Below are 21678 nucleotides of genomic sequence, written 5' to 3'. Positions count from 1 at the left end.
CTTCTATCTTTTAACTGAACTTCCTCTGATTGATGGGGCATCACGGTTTTTGTAATAGCATTTGAATTATTTACGCGTATTATTAAGTCAACAATAACATAAAATAATCCACATTAACAGAAATATTTATAGACTAAAAATGCTGAATTGTACCATCACCGAAACTAAACAATATTCGCTGATCTGACCGATTATGGCTCTTGGAGAACCTGGAGCGGTTACGTTAAATATCGACCATCCCTACGTCGAGGATTTTTAGAAAATAACAAGAGCGTCAATTCCAATTTCCAAACTATCAGCCAGAACAGACACTATTAAGATTTTGGTAACGCTTCTGCACACATCGAAAAGCATAAAACATCAATGTGTTAAATAATTAATTTTTCTGGGATGAAATCGGAAAAATGAACGTCGTTTGCTTTCTCGGCGATTGTTTAAAAACCCAATTTAGTCACGCTAGGGCAGTAATGAAAATTCCCGTCTTTCATCAGCTCGGATCGGTTTTTATTTGCTCTGAAGAGTAAAAGACCATCTAAAGCTAATGAAATGGAAGCTTACGACACTTTGGACAAGACTTTTATCGCTTTCGGTCGCAAAGACAGCTCTTCAGTGTTTTAATTAAAGCTGACTTTGCTCGCATTTAGTTGAAAAAAACGACACGGACGTCAATAATTGGAGAAACTGGGGGAATTCGCGGGAATCAAACTCCGAACAGTTTTGCAATGTGATGAAACTCCTGGAATTCGACACGGAAAATTAAATGTGAATTTTCAGTAAAATTTGATTAATTCTCAAATTCTCATTACGCTTTCCCGAAAAGTAAGTTTCCAGAAAAAAACATTTCCAGGGGAGTTACATGGCGTATCGATAATCTGTCCATTCTTATAAAGCCAATGGGGCCAAATTCGTTCGTTGGCCCTCCAAAGTTCAATAATGCGGAATGCACAGCAGTCTCAATGTCAATTTGAATGCATATTAAGTTTGACGAGGGTCCCCAGGGAAATTGCGCCGAGTGTCGACTTTGAACGCTAAACTGGTTTTCGTCGATATCAAAGAAATAATTGCAAAATATTGAAGTTGGCCAATGAAAAGCACTTTCGATTAATTGCACCGAAACGCCGAAAACCCCTCATGCCCAAATAAACATCAAAAGCGGCAAATGCGAAAATAAGTTGCCAATTGGAATTCATAATAATTTCGGATACTCTCTGTTCGACTGGAACGAAATTCTCCGTTCTCGGAAAAGTCAGTTATATTATGCACACACGAGTGTTTTTCACGGATATTTCCACATAGGCAAAACGGTTGGTTAAATTGCCCATTGGGAAACTGTATTCGAAATATTAGTTGATCTTTGGTGTTGGTTATTCAGAAACATTTTAGTCGTAATAACCAGCTTAGAAGAAACATGCAGATTTTCGAGCAAATCCTCGAGGTCAACCACAATGTCACATGTGCTATAAACAGCTGAATTATACAGACTTTAAAATCGACTCTCCATAGTGATTGCAAGTCGAAAATAAAAGGCAATAAATTAGCGAGTTCCTCGAGATGAATTATACAGTTGTTATGTCTGCTGGGAGGCTCAGGTTAGACAAACAGCCTTCAAGCGACTGTATATTTTGGAATTTTGCAAAAAAATGCACCAGACGTCGTTCCAAACTGTCCAAATTCACATCATTTTATTGCTACAGCGAAACAGTGCGTATGGAAAAATAAACCGGTGTCTTGAAGAATAAACAAAAACGAATTTTTTCCTTCAGTTTCAATGGGCAGTTTATTTTATTTCTGATGAGAAAATCAGGTCTATTGCCAAATGACTGCAATGAAATCCTTCCCACGTTTCGTTCACAAAGTTTACTTCTTTCAGGTTCTTTCGGATTGACCCAGCAGCTCAGCTCAGCTGTAACGTCCAAATGTAATTTACAAATTACAATCTATAACGAATTTTCTCCCCATTTTCCATTAGGCATAATCTAGGCTTAATCAATGTTCACCTGAATGTAATAAATTGAGTTCAGGCCGTGTTTCATGAGACCCCACTAACGTTCGCGTGATTACATGTCCCATGTCGTATTAAGAATGTCATCAATTTTTTTATCGTGACATTCGCAACAGCATTAAAAAGTATAAATGCACTTTTCTTTCGCGTTTCGAAATGCCCCGAATTGCATATATAGTTTACGTGGGTGGAACGAACATTCCGTCTAGAGTGACCCTAATGAGACCAGAAAAAATCATTCAGTCAAGTAGGCAGGAGATCGACATTCTCGATTTTTAAAGCAAAGTTTGACTTGATGCCAAGTCTTTGGAAACTTTTTGATGCTTCGAAGCTATTGGGTTGCTGGGGAATATTTTACTATCAAGAATTAGGCTTTGGTCATTGCGGGAAACTTCATGACATCAGAAAGACATATTTTTTTACGAGTCACTAACACTTCAGTTTTCAAAAACTTTTCATTAAATTGTACAAAATTTATTATTTTGGTAAAACTTCACCTTTTTTATTGATCAATTCGCTCTCTCTCTACAAATAGCTGGAAATAAAGAGATGATGACTTCTAAATGGTGATTCATAAAACCGCTCTAATACTCAAGCATTTGCGGTTCTGTTTCGCTATAATCGAACTGGAATTAACGGCAGCAAACATTAGTTATATCAACCAGAAAAAAATGAGTAATCCAGAGTGTCCCAGACAAACGTGAGCGCACTTCACAGCGACAAATATTAACGAGCATATTTGGCATGTCAGAATCTCCCTCGAATTAAGCATTCTCTTAGCACCAAACAAGGCGGCCGTTTTTCCGTAATGTGGAGTGTATGTATGTATCGTCATCAAGAGCAGACATAGAACGCATTCCGTTCCCATTGCTTACATTCCGTTTGCCTTTTGTTTATTTTGCCCTGTCACATAAGTCTATCTTCTACATGCTTGCTTTATCTCAACAGTTAAAACAAACTTTCATAAACAGCAAAGCATATCTAGAGGGGAGCCTGTATTATATCTTGCTTAGCTACCGGTTGTGCTAAATTAAAAAAGGTGCGCTTAGACACCGTGCCTAATTGGGACCACATTTCGCTCTATGAGTGAGCGTCGTGTGGTTTTCATGCTCGTAATCCGATGTAAACATTTGAAATGATACCTGAATTAATTCACAATGGAACATCCTGCGATTGAGCTAATTGGGCCAATCAACACCATTCTTGCACCGTAATTAAATTAGCTCCCATGTTGCGCGCTAATTAATCAATTACACCATGTAATTATCGCCGCTCTGCGGCCATAAAGATTTCGGATAATCAATTTTGCGTTGCTCTATAACCCGGACTATTCGAAAATAATTCGATTAAGCAAGTTTACGATGATTTTCTCCTACACAAACGATAATTACGTGCTTGGCTAATCGAGGGGCCATCATCTCATAATTCATAAAAATCGACGGATGATTCACGATACGATTTGGGGTTCGCACCACGAACAATAGGCCAGCACTTAGGGGGTTTTATAAAAAACTCGAGGGAATGATGGTGTGAAGTGGACTTCAGGGCTCTTGATTATAAATCGCAAGTTTACTTGACATTAGCACTCGTTTGTTTTTGAGGGCCCGCTAAAAGTTTATAGGTATTAAAGTGGCAAAGAATGTTTTCAATCAACGGCGTCATCAACGGTTTCATTAAACGCAGCAAAATGATTGAGCTTTATGTATGATAAACTTGCGTAGGAAAAAGTACCCACAGAACAATTAACACTGAAATAGCTTCCATAAACGAAAAATAAAAAAGATCGATTGTTTAGCTATTTTAAAGTTACGGCACGTGCATTGTTTCCGCTTCTAATTTGAGTTTAACACGTGTTTCCGATGTTTATTTGGAATGGTGGGACGATGTAGGCAGTAAATCATATGTATAACTGTTGAATTCGATCGGTTTCACGACCATAACACATTTTATGGTTCGGAAATTACACGAGAAGCTGAAGCCATGGTAGTTTGATGGTGATTTACTGTCTTGGGTAGTCAACTGGAACGGCAGGTCGGCTGGAAAGTGAATCAGTAGCCTTCACAGACGTTTCAATTTAAGAAAATCATTGAGGTTTTTGCATAATTGAAATTTACTTTTGCATAATTTTTTATCTAGTTCATTTAACTTGTTCAATGTGTTCCAAACAATCAATAGCGAAAATATATTGAAGCTGTCCCTGTACTCGGCATTGGGTGTCACGTTGAATGACGTACAGCCCTCGATCAGCGCCCACTGTCATTGGCTGAAACGAGTCACGTGGCCGTGTGCCCTCAACATTCAAGTTCAGGAGCGTACTTAACAAAGCTTTTCATTTAAATTGGTGAAGTTTTTAAAATATTCTTGCAAATTAATAATGCGAAACTAATTTGAACCGTAGGCCAAAAAAAGTATAAAATCCCTGAGACATTGCTTGGGATGAAATAAAAAACTTCGCATTGACTAGACAAAGTGGTATGAACAATGAACTGTGTTGCTAAGTCGGAGAGCTCTTTGTACAGCTGTCCGCAGAAAAAGCCGCGTAGGCGGTAGAACGGCCGAAAAATTCCTGCCGATACGCGTTCGATTTTATCGCCGCCCGAGCCGATACCGATAAATAAAAATAATTCAGACGCACGTCGAGAAAGAGTTCTCTGCAAGGTGCATGGAATGCGGACCTTCACCTGGGCCCCGAACAGGGCCGATCTCAAAAAAAGTGCCAAGTCCGTCAAGAGGGTATTTTGGGAATGTTTTGTCTTCTTTGAGATTAAGGATCTTGAAGTTTGAAAATAGTTTCACTTCTAAATTCCCGATTGTTTTTCACTTTACTTCAATATGATTGACTATAATCCAAGTGGGCGGCGGTTGTTGAAACACCCTGTATATATGACGCGTTTTACGCCACTTTAGATCAGCAAAAACTATTTGATTGCTTGATCGATAGCAGATGTACTGGGCTTGGCAGTAAATCCAGAGCAAATGGCATTGGACCAGACTGGCGCTTTTCGGTTTGGTTTATTTAGTGAACTTCATTACATACGATTTCCTATTCAAATAAATCAATCAAGAACTATACGGACATTTTTCCATTTGAAGCTGGTTAGTTTTTCGGGCATTTTGGCGGACGGGGCAAATAATTTCTTTTCTTGCTTGCACCTAGATAAAAATCAGTATCTTTCCAGCTTCAGAAAACAAACGTAGAGAATTGGACGAAGTTTGAAAAATGACCAAAGTGCACAAAATGTCTATTTCTTGAATTGTCGTTGGAAACTTTTAAGTGTCTTAAAATAAAAATTTAATTTACTTTTCATAATTCCCGCTAGCAGGCATCAACAGCAAGAAAAGGAATTTGCTGTTGACCCACAAAAAACTACTTGAAAACTTCTTGAGCGTATTGAACGAGCATCAACTTTTCCACTCCCCCTCGTAATGAAACTGACGTAGTGTAGCTTTAGTCAAAAGAGAGAATAACATAGCGGGTTTCATGGAAATTACAGTGACTGTATAGAACACAGTGGCGCGAATAGGATCAAAGCGCCTCCCATCCGCCATTATGGGGCAAATCTATTTGGCTCCAACAGATCTTTGCTGTGATCTTTATGACTCAAGTCCAATTTTTAATTTGAAATGATTGCTATTATATAAAACATTTTGGGAATAATTTAGAAACCAGCGTTAAAGATGAGTTTTTTCTCTATAAAATGGAAATCCAGTTCAGTATTGTTAGTTTCCACTGTAATGGAAATCAGTCTGTTCTTGTCGCACGTTGCCGATGTACCAGGGTGGTTTCGACGGATCGATTCTTCATGAAATTTGAAGCATTTTTACGCACTTAAAGTAGTCTGAATTCCAATTAAATCACAACAATTGTGCGAGTTTTTCGGACTGTCAGGCCGTCCTGGAAAATAATTTCATCGTAAAGTTTTCGCAAGAACGTGATTGGCGAAACGTCAGGAAGAAACTCTGTTCCACCGTCCCCAACAGTCCGAACAACTCACCAGTCTCAAGCAATGGTCGCGCCAGCCAAGTTCTAAAGCGCGTTTTGTGGGCACCGTGAACGAACATTATCAAAAGTGTCCCATCTTAAGATTCTTCTAAATTTTATGTTGATTAACAGGACATTCCAATGGAATGTTCGATCCGGTCCTGTGAACCAGTTTTGCGGCAAGTCTGCCCATTTCGATGGGTTAATCTTTATAATGCCTTTTGAGAAAATGAGTTGCTGTTAAGTCTGATACAAAAATGTCGACGGCTTAGTGAATAAGGTTGATTTAATTTCGAGCATGAGATATGATAATTAGAGCGATGATCCGCGCGGACTAGTTTATTAGACGCAATTATTGTTGTTATTATATGATAATAAACACGCATAAAATCGAATACAAACAGGCAATTAGGAGTTATTAATAACGTTTAATGATGCTGAGTGATTTTGCAGACAATTATTGTTTAATGTTCTGCGTTCAGCTGTAACAATGGACAGTTGATTGTTATAAACAAAAGTTCATCGCGGTTCATTTATTTCGGATCAGTTCAAGCAAATCGTCTTGCGCTTGTATTCGCGGAATTATCGTCCTGCACTTAATATTAAATAAATTGCCGAACCATTCGAAGCTCACCCAAACTAAATCTCTACTATTGCGATGCTTCATCAAACTGAGACAATTTATGTTAATGACCATCGTTATTATGTTACGTATGTTTCATTCAATTCATGAGGTGATTGTTCGGGGCCATAAAACCGGAGGTAACGATCATTAAACATGTCATTTGTAACGAATAAGTGAAAATTAAGTCAATAATGTGTTCTCGAAGCTATTTAAAGATGTCATGCCTTGAAAATAATAATCAGGCAGAAGGAGGAGGAAGAGATGTTTTTCACTGGCTGAGTACAGAAGCACCATCCATATAGGACAAGAGAGAACTGGTTCTCGTTGTGTGTTCCACGTAAATATAAATTAGTTGAATCAACTTCAGCGGCCAAGCAAATAGACGTGTGTTTGCCTATTCGGACGTAGTAAATGGAATTGCATACCAAGAGGATGGTTCCCATAATAACAGCGTCTGAAGAAGCGCGTTAATTCGTGTTGACAGGGGGGCGCGAATGATTGGCTTTAAACAAAGACGCATCGGTTTTCGGCCGTTGATAAGGGAGAGGAATGCGAAGAAATGGTCAACAGCCCAAACGCAGACTGGCACTAATTGACACCTGGATAATGGATGCTAAAAATATACGAGTTCATGCCACACCATGCACTGTGGCAGTAAAATTAATAAGCGGCCGGTGTAACCTCGTTGCAAGCCGTGGGAGATTTCTTTCTGTTGTCCTGCGGCAGGCCACAGCCGTCCAAATGCCGTTTGCCATTCCAACTTGGTCTTTGGGTGACTACTTTAGTCAACCACACATCTAAAGGGCGGTAACCGGGAAGTTTATTCAGGGATATTAACAAGACCTTCGACAGCGTGTGAGAAAGACGCTTTTCCATTTCCTCCCGAGCAAGGGGTGCTCGAAGTTTTACCACGGGTCATATACAGGGTGATTTAAAATTGGCGTCATTCCCCTGGAGGTGTTGTCTGGGGGTGTCTTGGGAGTACAGGAAAAGTAGTAAAATAAATTAGATGTTATTAAAAACTCAGATATTTGCAAAAAACTAGATCAGAAGGATGGCAACAATGTTTTTCAAGGTAATCTGCCTAATTAACATTATGTAAATACCTGTTCCTTCGTAATTATTAAAAACTCCGGTAACCACGGATAAGCATGAAGCAAAGAAAATAAAAGAGACAATAACGGGGGTTGAGAGTGTTCTCATCTTTTTGGGGCAAATGAGTGATATACCTAAACAGGTCACAACTGTCATCCAAAACCACCTGTTAAAGGTTATGTATCATTGATCAAATAAAATACAATTCTGTTGTTAAAACACAAGTGTTCCCAAGAGCAAGAAGTCCTGCCCGTTTCACTCCAAACATCTTTGTGTCCCAATCACTTTGAGTCTGGGCTCATATTTTGAGCAGCTTCTCGTGTTCGGTTAATTAACTGCTGCTCAATTTGAACCGGTGTTCGGAAGATCAGAGATTTAATGTGTTCTAGTGTCCTGTGCGTATTACATACATGGTAGGAATGTAGGCCCTTCCTCGGGGGAGTTATCGGGACAATTAAGTATCCAGTGTTTGAGAACGTGCAGTTGTTATGCAATGCTTCAAGTACTCCTGGAGGGTCAGCTGCAATAATCTCCAACCGAGCACCTTTAGATTGTCCACTATCTGCGTCCATTTCGGAACACTCGTCTAGTGTGCAAACATGCTCTTTGCTGGTGTAAGTTAGTACAGCTTCTGCTATGTTACTGTGGCATTTTCCCATAACTAATCGCATATTTGCAAATTCGTTGTTCGTTTACATTTTGTGAAAGAAGCTTCAAAATAAGCCACAGTTTGACAAATGCTTCTTATTATAGACGAAAGCTGTCTACCTGTAACTATTTGTTATTGACAAAAAACATCATTGCCGCAATTGCCTACAATTTTTTGATGAAAAGGCACAGCAGCAATGATGTTTTATGTCATTAACAGATAGTTACAGGTGGATAGCCCTTGTCAATAATAACAATAATTTGTCAAACTCCGACTTACTTTGAATTGCCTTTCACGAATTTGCTGATATGCGATTAGTTCAGGGGAAATGCTACAGTAACATAGCAGAAGCTGAAAGAACTCACATCAAAGGCCGAGAAGAGTGGTTTCAAGAAGATAGTGGACGACAATCGATGTTCGGGTTCCAGACACAGAGGCACAAGTATTGGACATAATCGAATCAGGGCCTTCCAGGGGTACTCAGAGCACAATAACTGACACTTTCCCAAGCACCAAACAAATACCGGCTACATTCCTACCACATTTGTACGATACACACAGCACAATGAGATACAAATGGAGTTAATTAATTAACTGAATACGCGAAGCTGGTTGATAAGAGTGGATAATAAGGCATACACAGGCACTAGCTTGTTTGGAGTTAACCATTCAAATGTTTGGTGTTGTATGGATTATTTATGTAAACACAAAACCCCGCAGAATTCGAGGTAATGAGAACAGGTTGACATTTCGTCAACCAATCTTGTTGAATTTACCGTTTATCCTTGTCTATCTTATTGTCAGTCGGTATAATTCCATGGTTACCGGAGTTTTAAATAATTACGAAGCCACAGGTATTTGCGCAATGTTAATTAGGCAGATTACCTTGAAAAACATTGCTGCCGTATTTCTGATATAGTTTTTTGCAAATTTCTCAGTTTTTAATAACAATTAATTTATTTTACTATTTTTTCTGTACTCCTATAACAGCGCCAGACAACACCTCCAGAGGAATGACGCCAATTTTGAATCACCCTGTATACAGATCAGCATACATTACATCATTACAGTATGCTGATGACACTGGCCTTACTGTTCATAACCGCAAGGGCAGACACCAAACTACAAGGCCTTTTTTGGATCGATAGCCATAGTTTATTAATCTATCGATCTATTTAATATGCAATACTGATGCTCAACTGACGAGAATGATAAGTGTGAACATGCGCTTAAAAAGCGCAAACCGGTCAAGCTGCTCAAATATTCCTTAAGATATATTAAGATTTTCCCGCATATCCATTCCTTTCCCCTATTAACTATAAGTAATGCCCAAAACATCACGTTTATCCCACTTGAACTTCTGTCTAAAAGCAATTAACTAATTTACGCATCCAGTCAACATGTACCCACAGTGAATGTAATTGAGACAAACTTCTATTCGATTAAATCAGAAATGTAGTTTAGCCGTTCAGCTTGTGTTATGACCGGCACTACTTTCCAACAGGAAGTGGAATCATTAAAACCGTCAACTCGGTTATCTAGTGAATCAAAAGAAATGAACCGTTAACTAAGATTATTTACCTCGTGTTTATCACACCAATAATTCATTGTTGTAATGCGATTGTACATTAAGCAGTAACTGTTGTCTGTCAACGAACTGAAACACTATCACCAACTGCGGTTTTACTGCGGGTGTTGAGCCAAAATCGAAAATAATCCAGTTTACGCTTATGTAGTGTAGAACACCCGAAAAAGGTAATTTTTTTGAATTTGGCGCGTAATTACTGTCAATCGTCTGCTTTCTAGCAACCGTTCTGGGTAAACCCCCAAAACGCCACACGTTGCTAATGTCACTCATCGTCAGGAACATGTCAAGATTATAATTAATCAAAGTCTTGTCAAAATAAATGTCGTTTTTATCTTGTTTCCATATTTTAAAGCATTAAACTGATGACTCCTTCAGAGGTGTGCTTGCTTTGGGGTCAAAGTGAGCACCCGAAACTCTCAAAATACTGGCCATGCGTACGAGCGAAACGTCAGGACCAAATTCATACCGGCAGCCTGATAACCACAAAAAATAGCCAGTTTTTCAACGTTTCCGAATCGATATCTCACGGTGAGTAATTTAAGGAGATTTCAAGGGATAAGGCGATGACTTGGAATGCAAAACAATAGCAAATCTCGTTAAAACTGAAGCTACATGTTTAATTGTACTTGAAAATACGCGTTAAATTAACTTCTAGATCTAGTGAATAAATGCGGTCTCCGAACGGAAATCTATGCGTTAATTCCGGGCTAGACGGAATGAGAAATAACCCAAACTTGTGTTGAAGTTGCACGGGAAATTCAGTAGCCGACCGTATATTTGCGGCGTTAATCTTATCAATGTATGCGTTGGGCTTAACGATAAATAGTACCATTGTAAAAAAACTATCATCATTTCGTTCGGATGATCGATAATGTCATCTAAATTCCTCGATAAGGCACCCAATCGTGTAATCTAAATGTTGTCAATTCGTTACATAGCGGTTCTAGAAAGCTGAGAAACTGTTTCTACATTGCTGATTTCAGGTCGTTCACCACAATTACTTAGTCTAGTTGTTTGGACAGGTTTTCCATTACGGCAGGTTGATGAAAAACGTGCGAAAATCCTGCCAATCGCCTCCCTTGCCCTTCGGGCGGCCGCTAAAACTGTTAATTAATTTGTCACCCGTCCGTGAAGAATAAACAAATTGGTTCTTTACGGTTTGAGGATGAGGAACCGTCTTCCACTGTTTCGCCACAACTCTCTGTTTGCTTGTGTTGCGTCGAAAACCTGCAGGCAAAAAGTGCGATATCTTATGAACGGAGTCCGGCCGGCCGCACAAGAAAATTAACCGTGCCGTGCCGTGCGGCTTGTGTGGAAATTGCCTTTTGTCGTTCTTTATGATCTTTGGTCGTGCCTTTTTACGATGTAATTCTTAGGACGTGGCAGGAAACTGAAATTAGTCCATACAATGTTGTGTTGGTTTTTTCCCCATCTGTATAGGAAAACGAAATCTGGCCATCTCGATTGCTAAATATGTAGAAAATCCTTCGCTCGACTGAGTCGCAAGTGATACGAAAAGTCCGATGACAATTCAGATTTAACCCGCATTAACATTCACTCCATGTCGTCCATGTTTTTGGGGTGTTTGATGGCCCTACTGGCTCGCCTGTAAATCTTATCTGCGCCTGTGTTTTATTTAATAAATTTTGGGGCATTTTCACTTGGCTCGCGTTAATGGGATGAATATCCTGTAGTCGAGAACAATGGCTAAATTCGAGTTTATCAGTCAGGCAAATGAACAGCCAAATTGCATTGTTCTGTCGTGAACAGTTTGCGCCCGTCTGTTAATAATCACTGCAATCGTTCAATATTTGCTTGATTTTCATCGATTAGAAGATTTCCTTTGGCAACCAAAAAATTGCGCTAGTTAGACCTTAATAACATTTGTTGTTTCGGATCAGTTTTCGTGCACATTTCAGCATATTGTTGCTCTGCAACTTACAAAGTGAGAAAGTGTACTACAGGCAATCTTTGAGTGTTTGAAATTTTGTTCGGGTTTCTACGTACTTTTTGGATAGTCGGAATTCGGCATTCGTTTATTCACGACCTAACGAAGTGAGAGAGATACTTTTGTGGTTTAATAGGGCAAAATCTGCTTTATACATTTTATGGCAAAAGTTTTTATTTTCAGGCATCATTGCACAATTTTCATAACCTCATCTGGTTTTCGTGGTGGTTTTTAACTTAGCCAATAGAGAACGAGAATAACGAAGCCAGAAAGTAAATTTTGGATGCATTTTGTGGAGCAACGCCAGTTGTATCATTTTCGATTTTTAGTCATCATCAGGCCATGTTCAAGAATGTTTCAAAATCGTAATTTGTAAGTGACAAGATTTTTTATTTTCAGTCATCATCACAGAATTCTCAAAAGCGCATCTGGTTTTCGGGCTGATTTTTGCAGGTCGCAGTTTAGCATTTATTTTTTCTCTATCTTAAGAAGCCAGACAGTCAGTTTTGTATGCATTTTGTAGGGCAACTCCCGTTGTATACGTGTTAAAAGTTTCGATTTTCACTCATCGTCAGACCATGTTCAAGAATGTTTCAAAATCGTGTTTGGTTTTCGTGGTTAATTTTGCAGAATGGAGATTTTCATTTATTTCCTTTCCTATGGAATTTACTAAGTGAGAAAGTGAATTTTGAATACATTTTTCAAAGCAAAACTTTTTTTTTACGTGGAAAAGTTGCAAGTGTGATTTGTGAGTGACAACATTTTTGATTTTCAGTCATCATCGCAGAATTCTCAGAAGCGCATCTAGTTTTCGAGATGGTTTCTGCAGGTCGCAGTTTTTAGCATTTATTTTCTGTTGAACTTGAGAAGCCAGAAAGTCAATTTTGGATGCATTTTGTAGGACAACGCAAAGTTAAAAGTTTCGATTTTCTTTCTTCTAGAATTTTTCTAAAGCGCATCTGGTTTTCGTGGCGGTTTTGCAATTTGCAGTTTAACATTTGTTTTCTCTGTAACTTGCCAAGTCAGAAATTCAATTTTAGATTCGTTTTTTAGGGTAAAGTCTCTTCTACAAATGGGCAAAGCTTCAAATATAAGTTATCATCAAACGATTTTTGACAATTTTTGAAATGCGCGTTTTGATTTTGAGGGTGTTTCTGCATCCCTAAGTTTGACATTTATTTTCCCAGAAACCAGTAAAGTTGAAGATTCACTTTCGGGTGCTTTTAGTAAGACAACTGCGTTCTATATGTGGAAAGTTTCGTTTTCGAGTCATTCTTAAAGAATTTACACAAAATTCGCTTGTATTCTGCACTTGTTTATGCAGTTTCGATTTTGAGTCATCTTCAGGCAATTTTTTTAAGCGATTATGCTCTACTAAAAATCGTCACGTGCACTTAATTTTCTACGTATTCTGTTACAAACATTTTATAGAATTTATTACGAAAAATCAAGTTTTGCTGGTAACGAACGGTTTCCCAGTCTTTTTCTGCCTCCTAAATTCGTCCCTGGCTAGAGCCCGGTCCGCATTTGTCGCACTTTGTAATTGATTAGAGAGTGTTCGAGGTGCCGGCGTGGGCAAAGGGCTTAGAAGGGCCAGAAGGGACCCGAAAACAGCCCTTTGATGGCTCGACAAACATAAAACGCCTCTTAATTTTTTCACCGCTCATAAGCGATTAGAGTGTTCTGATGAAATCGGTTTTGCCAGATTTTGGCCCGTCGATGCAGCCGAATGCTTTCAGACACAACAGTGATTGTATTGATTTTGTTTTGGGGATACTTTTAGGGTGCATACTCTGAACGTTTGAAGTAAACAAGGGTCTAGGTGTAGTTGCAGTTGCGGCAGACGGTTTCAATACGTGTTTCAAAATCTGTTTGTTTTTTTCACGCAAATAGTGAGCCGAGATTGTTTGCGCTGGGTAAAAGCCATAAACGCGTACAAAGTGAAAATAATTATCCGCGTCTGTGCACAAATAAAGATATATTAACAGTTAATACACCCCACACATTCAGTAGTTGTGTATCCAAACAAATCATTACAGATTTACTTAGGTGACGTTTATTCCTGATGATTCGACAATAAAACGTAAAAATTGCGCGTTGCAGTTAATTATGCGCCTGTTTATGACTCAGCGACCGAATCTCTGTTCCGACGAACAAACGAGAAAAAGAGGGCATCCCAAATATTTGTGTATATTATACCTAAATATACCACTTAAATATTTGCCAAACGATAAACGTATCTCTTTGTGGAGCCGGGCGCTGAAGCGACACATTCCTCTCATGTAAAGGGGATTAAAAATTCAAAAAGGAAAACCGAAACCAGATAAAGCATGTTTGAGTTTACGGTACTTCGTGCTGCCACGAAACATCTTCATTAAAAATAAAAGAGACCGCCTACCAGGCTCAACACTTATTTAGTTCAGTAGATTTTTATACAGGGTGATTCAATTGAACCTGGAACAGTCTAAGGGTATCTTTCACTTTCACATAAGATGCAAGATTCTCATGTAGAATATTTGACCGACTTTAACTAAAGCCCGTGTCCCATGCATCTGTTTATACGATGGTACGAAAGTGATTCTATTGGTTGGAGATCTGTCAATTCGTACTCCGTCGTACGAATTGACAGATAACCAACCAATAGAAACACTTTCGTATCATCGTATAAACAGATGCATGGGACACAGGCTTTAGTCTTACCAAGAAAAGTAAACTTAACGCAAATGCGACATTGTTATAAGTTGTGAAGAGCATAATAGAAAAACTAACCACAAATATCTGCCTGGATGCACCGTTGCCGCTTTGATTTTGAATAGAAAATTCACAGAATTAAATTGCGCAAAGTATGATCACCCAGTATTAAAAAATAGCCAGGACGGTTATTACATGTGACTGTAAGGCCAAGAATCTTCTAATTACGGTTGGATTTCTCTGGCACCAAGTAAACGATCCACTTGAATCAAAACGAAACGCGTGTTGAGAATAATTTATGGAAGTTGGAAAAGGGGGAAACGTGTTATTGACTGTTTTTCTGCACGCACCGTGAAAAATGGACCGAAAGCCAGTTTATTCTTTAAGCGTTTCCGTCTTGCAAACAATCCAGGCGATGAAAACAGCCAGAACGCCTCTTTTGGAGCTGAGATTTTTTGCAAATTGAATTCTTTCAACCTTCTCCAGTTGGCTCATCTGAATTCTCCAACATTTTTTAAAACCGCCTGAATGTCGATTGACTGGTATCTTAATGTCTGTGAAAAAACAACCGAATTCTTGAGGTTTTGGTAGCATATCGAGCGATAAGAGCAACATCGGTCGCAGCTTCTCCTTTTGCGGGTTCGCGGTTCTTCGGTTTATAGCGCCATTCAGGTACAAGTTGTCTGGAGTGGTTGACCGGGTATCGTGGGAGAAAATGCATCGCGAAGGCATCCGAAGAATGCCAATGTTTTAGCGCTACCTAATTAGTTGGTACCGGCCCTGTCATGCCTGCGCTGGTGGTTCTTCGGCTTTTCGGCCGGTTCCAGTCGCTTGCGATGGTACCGCAAAATGGATCATTGGGCGCGGATGCTTCAATTCGATTTTCGGTGGACTTGAAACACACCAGAGAAATCAATTCTGAAGAAAACATATAATAAATGACTATAGTGGCAGTCAGATCTGTCCACTTGGATTATTTACTGGCACCCAGAGGGTTCATTGTCCACCGGCAGATAAAAGAAAGAACAGGACCTCATGGTGGAAACAATTTAAAATATTTAGACACAGTTACTTGGGACTCTTCCACTAAAATTTCTCTTTTCTTCAGGAAGCACAAATGGGCTTGTCCGGTGAACCAAAAAATATCGAAAACCGAGACCACCTAGACGTTTTTATGGCTCGTTTTATGCCCTGTGCTATTCATAAGCGCCCCTATTAAATTACCCAAAAGATTAGCTGAAATTGAGTTGTTTTGATAACTGAGCCACCTGGTTGGTGAGTTGTTTACCAGTACTGGAAAATCGAAAAAAAGCTAAGAACTGTAAGAAACAATTAGTAAAGAAGTTGCTGTTTTACGCTAGTTTGCTTAAGAACAATCGAAGTTTGCTGGATTTGATTGTAAATTTCGTTCTACTTTATGCAAGCACTCTCAGATGATGCACAAACTAAATGCGTTAATTTATGTTTATTTGTCTGAAATGTGGGTTTTATTGTCTTATTGTTTTATTGTTTCTTAGAAAAAAGGATTAACATTGCATAAACAAAGAGCGAGATTATACGCGAGAACCACTGGCAATGGAAAAAATAGTAAAAATACAACGAATTTCAATGAAAACAAACGACAAGACCGTCCGAATAGAAAAAAACTGTAGCAAACATTTGAAGCAGAATAATGTAAATTATTTTGTTTACAGCCGCGTTTGTTGAGACAAACCGAATTAAATTTGTCTCGATGGCAGATAAAGAAAATTGACTGATGGACAAACAGAAATTACTGAAACGAAGACAAACAGTTCATTTGAACGATTAACTTGTAATTAATTACTGATCTATTAACTAAATAATGAAAATTCTTGTAATTTTGATGAACGCAAGATAAGCTTAGATACAAAATCCAAGCAAGTACGATTTACAGTACAGAAGACGCAGCTAGTTTTAAATGAAACAACAGACAGGAAAACAATACTCACTAACAGAACCGATAAATTAATACGAGAATACATTTTTTGTGGGACGCAACAAATCAGTCTATGTGGTTTTTTCTGAAATAAAATTATGCAAAAAATACTTAATTTTAAAGGACGCAACGAACAGGCAAACAGTTAACACATACTAAACAGATTGAACGGATTAATAGCAAAAATGATCAAAAAGAAAGCCACTTTTCTTTACAAAGATTAAATAAGTAGCCAACTTCACATTTGTTGCTCTTCCTGAAAAAATACGCTGTGTTTCGTAAAATAGATTTCGGCTTTTGAAAAAACTGCAACCATTCGCAACTAAGTACAATTTACCCTATACAGATATAAACAGACATTAACCATTAAAAGATTTATTGTTGGTTTCATAGAAAAAAATAATAAGACAACATCTGGAATCGGCCGGAGCATAAACAAAAAGCGTTAATTATTAGGTAAAACTACTGTTAATGGAAATACAAAAAATGCAACGAATTTCAATGAAACTTTAGAAGCAGGCTAAAGTAAATTTCTTTGTGTGCAGCCGTGTGTGTTACACAAAACGAATTAATGTTGTCTAAACGGCTGTTAAAGAACATTGACTGATGGACAAACGCAAAGTACTAAAAATGAGAACAAACAGTTAATTTGAACGATTAAGATGTAATTAATTATTGATTTATTAACTAAATAATGTAAGTTAATGCAGTTTTGATGAACGCAAGATAAGCTGAGGTACAAAATCCAAGTATGATTTACAGTAGCAAACAATAGACGAGTCGGTTAATACTTAATTTTAAATGAAACAACCGACAGAGGAGAACAAACAGAACCAATACATTTTTACGAGAAGATTTTTGTGTGGTACTCAACAAATCAGTCTCTGTGCGTTTGTTTTTTGTTTCAATTTTTTTCTGTAGCAACGAAAATACTTAATGAAACAAATTGAAAAATATTGTTAATTTTAAAGGCAGCAGCAAAAAGGAAAACTTGGTCAACAAAGACTAAGCAGATTTAGAGAGATACCAGAACTTTTTTCACAAAATTTAAATAGAAAGCCAACACAATAGAGCTTAGACCTTTAATGTGTTAGGAAAGTTCTATAAAATAATGGGCAAAAACAGCAACAATTTGCAACTGAGTACAATTTCCCCTGTAAAGGTAAATAGGCATTAACAGTGCGTGCGGAAGGCGCTCACCAAACAATTGATAAGAGAAACTCACCATTTTGCGGCTTATCGAGTATTCCCTGGCTGGCGAACCCTTTCGATTCGAGTACACTTTTAACTGAATCGCAACTCCGGGGGTTGGCAAGAACGACTGCAGTCAGATAAAGGGCGCAAAACAGAAGAACACCCTGTAGCCGGCACATGTTTCCTCGCACACTATCAATACGGATCACAGCCATTTGGTTGAGAGCTAAGCGAAAATTCAGTCACCGTTTCTCCAGCTTAAGTGAGAACCATCGCGATTTTCACTCGGTTGCTAAGGCACAGTCAACTACCCTCGACGGTCTCGTCGCATTTCCGTAACTCTGATAACTCAAAGGACGAGCAGACCGGCACTCATGAAATCGAGTCAAAAAAATGTGCAGTCGCTGGCCGAACGCATGCGTGGCCCCTTTTGCGCGCATCAAACCGTTCTTGTAGTTCGGCCACATTCTGCGCTCTCTGTTCGATTTCTCCTCGACAGGCTCCGCCTTAGTTAGCAACAATTACATCAGCCTTCAGACTGTTATCAATAATTATTTCATGTTATCCCGTCGTTCACTTTTGCATTCGCTTGCGAGGTCTTTGTAGCGCCCAAAACTTGGACGTCATGGTTGTAATGTATTTGGGACACTTCTACCAAATCTCCAACAATCACACCAGCTCAATCAAACTCAATTATTAATTAATCAAGAATCGACTTTCATGTCATTCCATCAACCATTTCAAATCGTCAGTAGCTTTTAATGCATCCACACTGTTGCAATGGTTCCGGCAAGTACAAACCAGTTACTCACGTTATATTCGATCTGGATGGAACCATCATAGGCAAGATCATAATCCAGAGTTTTCCTTACAATATGGGCACGGGTTTTATAATAATTGCAGATTCCGAAAGTGTTTACGCTAAAGCTTTGCAACAAACTATTGAAGATTATGGATGCGAATTCTATCCAGATTTTATCACCAAAGTGCAGGGTTCTGTAGAAAAGCAAGTTGGCCGGATCGCAATTGAGACGTTCAATCTGGATACGACGCTCGAGGAATTTATTAAACTATACAATTTTCATTCGAATAAATATCTGGGCGACTTGGAGCTAATGCCAGGTATGCCTAGCATAGGAGGCTCAAATTCGAGGTTCAAAGAGCTATAGCGGGGTTTCAGGAGCGGAAAGAATGATAACCCATCTGCACAACCACAACGTCCCGATAGCAGTGGCATCTTCTACAAACCGGGAAGCTTTCGAGCTAAAAACGAATAAATACCAGCAACTATTCGCTTGTTTTCACCACATTGTCTGCGGTGGAACCGATCCAGAAGTAAAAAATGGAAAACCGGCGCCTGATATCTTTCTAATAGCGGCATCAAGGTTCGATAATCCTCCAGAGCCGGCCAAATGTTTGGTTTTCGAAGATTCAAAGAATGGAATGCTGGCCGCAGTGGCTGCAGGAATGCAGGTGGTTATGCTGCCAGAACCGCAGGTTTCTTACGACATTTGGAAGTTGGCCACTTTGCGGCTGGATTCCTTCAATTACATGCTCCCTGAGATATTTGGGCTGCCCCCTTTCTCTCAAGAGGACACAGCTTTGGTATTTGCAGATGCTAAAGTTACTCTAACGGAACCTATTCAAGTTTTGCTTGATCCAGAGGAGAAAAAGGAGAGTGGCAAACGTGTGGTATTGGATGAGTCGTCTTTGATAAGCAACGATCAGAATTAAACGGTTTTATTGAAACAAACGTTCTACTAACTAAAAAACGACACTATTTCACTTTGACACTGATTTTAATTGTGTCAAAACGTCTGAGGCAGTTAGGTCCTTCAGTGCTATGGCCTTTTCCTTTCCTTGCTCTGGAAAAGACACAATTTACCCAATCTAGAGCAAAGGGGCAAATTGTTGTACTTACCAAATCGTGCCCAAAGCTTCGGTTCAACTCCCGAACACTCTCTGATCAAAATGGGGAACTTGGGGTTGGCAGTTTTTAGCTCCACATAGTATTTTTCAATGAATTCCCTTGAAAAGCCCCCATTACATAACCTGCAGGTCTGAGCTGTTGGAGTCTTACCTCACTCCCTTGCTTGAAGGGCTGGTTTGACACAAATGCACTCTCAACTCTTTGAGGGCGCCGGAAAGTTTAACTGCACCAGACATTGTAAGTGTTTTCCAGAAAAGTTCTTTAATGTTTATAATTGCCACTGTTAACCTAGAAATGCGTAATGTCAACTTATCGCCAGGTTATCCAATAATTGCTGTGACGACACACGAAGCCAAATGGTCGACAAGAATTGTGGGATTTTTTGTCCCATAGCTGTTTTCCGCATAAAATAGTACTCATTTCCATTAATAATGCCGCCAAAACGTGTGCCATTTTTTGATCAAAAGCGATGATCAAAAGAAGCACTTTTCTTTACTGTTCATTTGTTTTACTTTTACGCATATGGGAGCAAAAGTAAATCTGACAAACTGTGTGTGACAAGTGCCACTGTCATAAAATATTTTGAAGTATTTTCATTAAAAAGTAACCGACAGGCTTTTTTAATAAATTACGTAGGTGTATAGACAACTATTGATAATAATTTAAAGTTTACTTACAATTTGGAAATTATAAATTTATTACCAGTTCAGTCTCAAAGTCGTTCAAATGGTCTATTTTTTTGCGCTCGCCGATGTTGCAACAAGCAAAACACGATTTTTTAAAAAATCGCAAATTTGGTGCAAAATATGCACCTTATAAATACATAAACTTGAACCTTGAAAGCAGCACTTGAATTTTCAACATTGTTTCACTTGTATATTCTTACAAAAGTACGCTTTTGTAAAATTACAAAGGTCAAAACGTGACTATTTCAAAAATGGCATTGACCTCAAATTTTAAATATTCCGTTGACAGCTTTATTTTTGGCTAATCGCAAATTTTATGCAAAATATGCATCTTATACAAACACCATACCGTGAAAGCAGCTCGTGAATTTTCAACATTCATTGTTTCACTAGCATATGCTTACAAAAGTACGCTTTTGAAAAACTCCTGACGGATTGACATCCGAGACGAAGTCAAGGGCGTCGTCGTTCGAAAAACGACACTTTTTGTCCTTGTATCGAAAACTACTATTTCGATATACGCAAAGGTCATCGGTTAAAGCTCCAGTAGAACAACAACTATTTATTTCCAAGAGAAACAATTTGGATGCATTCAGGTCATTTATTTTATTGGAGGAAGTCCGAATTGCTCCAAGGGAGTTTTATCTAGTGAGTTCACTACTAAGGTGGCATTTTTCCTTGCCTCTACTGGAACGTTTTCGTCGGGCACCATTACGACTTGCATGCCAGCGCTGACGGCGGCCTGCACCCCATTTGGGGCATCTTCAAACACTAAACATTTGTCAGGGCTCGGTTTATCCGGAAATCTAAAAAAATCCATGAAAACAAGTTAGCAATTTATTTTTCTTGAACTTCTTTCGCCTTAACTCAAAAACTAACGAACCAAATTAGCTCATCTTTTTAGGAAATAAGGTACATTTGACCACTAAACTTGTGGCGAAATGTCATTAAGACAGCTTTTCTTTGAAACTCACAAGTATTTTTTTCAAATGTACGAATTTTCAGACCGTAACAATGATTTAGGTTCACTTGTAAAAACCGTAAGTTTATTAAACTTACCGGTTTTTACGACGGACCGGTACCTGCACAGTGGTTCAAACCATCACCCCAGTCAGAAGAGAGGCATCATCAAAACTCTCACCGAAAGAGCCAGAAAAATCTGCGAACCAGCCGAGTTAGAGGGAGAATTAAAACACCTGGAAAGGGCCTTTGGTTGGAATGGATACAGTAAAAAAAATTTCAATAGAGCAATTCGACCAAAAAACAGTGAAGATCGCTCGGAGACAACAGAGACGCATGATGAGCATAAGAGTTGGGCTTGCCTCCCGTAC

At 38.8% G+C, this 21678-nt stretch overlaps 4 protein-coding genes across 5 annotated transcripts in view; 1 reads left to right on the top strand and 3 right to left on the bottom strand.

Annotated features, from left to right (window-relative positions):
- Positions 1-18139, bottom strand: part of LOC109542539 (glypican-6) — a 59058-nt gene extending 40919 nt beyond the window's left edge. Inside the window, exon 1 of the mRNA XM_019911804.2 lies at positions 17763-18139. Coding sequence (XP_019767363.2) covers positions 17763-17946 — 184 coding nt within the window. The 5' untranslated portion in view covers positions 17947-18139. The remainder of the gene's footprint in view (positions 1-17762) is intronic.
- Positions 18140-18194: 55 nt separating this feature from the next.
- On the top strand, positions 18195-19480 carry LOC109542540 (probable pseudouridine-5'-phosphatase). Its single transcript, XM_019911806.2, has 3 exons — positions 18195-18574; positions 18635-18853; positions 18912-19480. The coding sequence occupies exons 1-3, from the start codon at positions 18493-18495 to the stop codon at positions 19463-19465; spliced, it is 855 nt and encodes a 284-aa protein (XP_019767365.2). The 5' UTR covers positions 18195-18492; the 3' UTR covers positions 19466-19480.
- Positions 19456-20153, bottom strand: LOC109542541 (NADH dehydrogenase [ubiquinone] 1 alpha subcomplex subunit 2). The gene is made up of 3 exons (XM_019911807.2): positions 19812-20153; positions 19653-19759; positions 19456-19596 (listed from the first exon to the last, which is right to left on the bottom strand). Exons 1-3 carry the CDS (start codon positions 19895-19897, stop codon positions 19514-19516), a joined length of 276 nt encoding a protein of 91 aa, XP_019767366.2. The 5' UTR covers positions 19898-20153; the 3' UTR covers positions 19456-19513.
- A 741-nt stretch (positions 20154-20894) lies between these two features.
- LOC109542521 (probable pseudouridine-5'-phosphatase) overlaps positions 20895-21678 on the bottom strand; it is a 3710-nt gene continuing 2926 nt past the window's right edge. For both annotated transcript variants that reach the window (XM_019911772.2, XM_019911771.2), the window contains exon 4: positions 20895-21153. In XM_019911772.2, the coding sequence (XP_019767331.1) occupies positions 20949-21153 (205 nt within the window). In that variant the 3' untranslated portion in view covers positions 20895-20948. The remainder of the gene's footprint in view (positions 21154-21678) is intronic.

The sequence above is a fragment of the Dendroctonus ponderosae genome, unplaced genomic scaffold (assembly GCF_020466585.1).
Source record: "Dendroctonus ponderosae isolate FM_Combo_2020 unplaced genomic scaffold, Dpon_F_20191213v2 Dpon_F_20191213_3, whole genome shotgun sequence".
In the NCBI taxonomy this organism is placed as follows: domain Eukaryota; kingdom Metazoa; phylum Arthropoda; class Insecta; order Coleoptera; family Curculionidae; genus Dendroctonus; species Dendroctonus ponderosae.
Note: the sequence above shows the minus strand (reverse complement) of the source record. Positions and strands in the feature narration are given on the sequence as shown.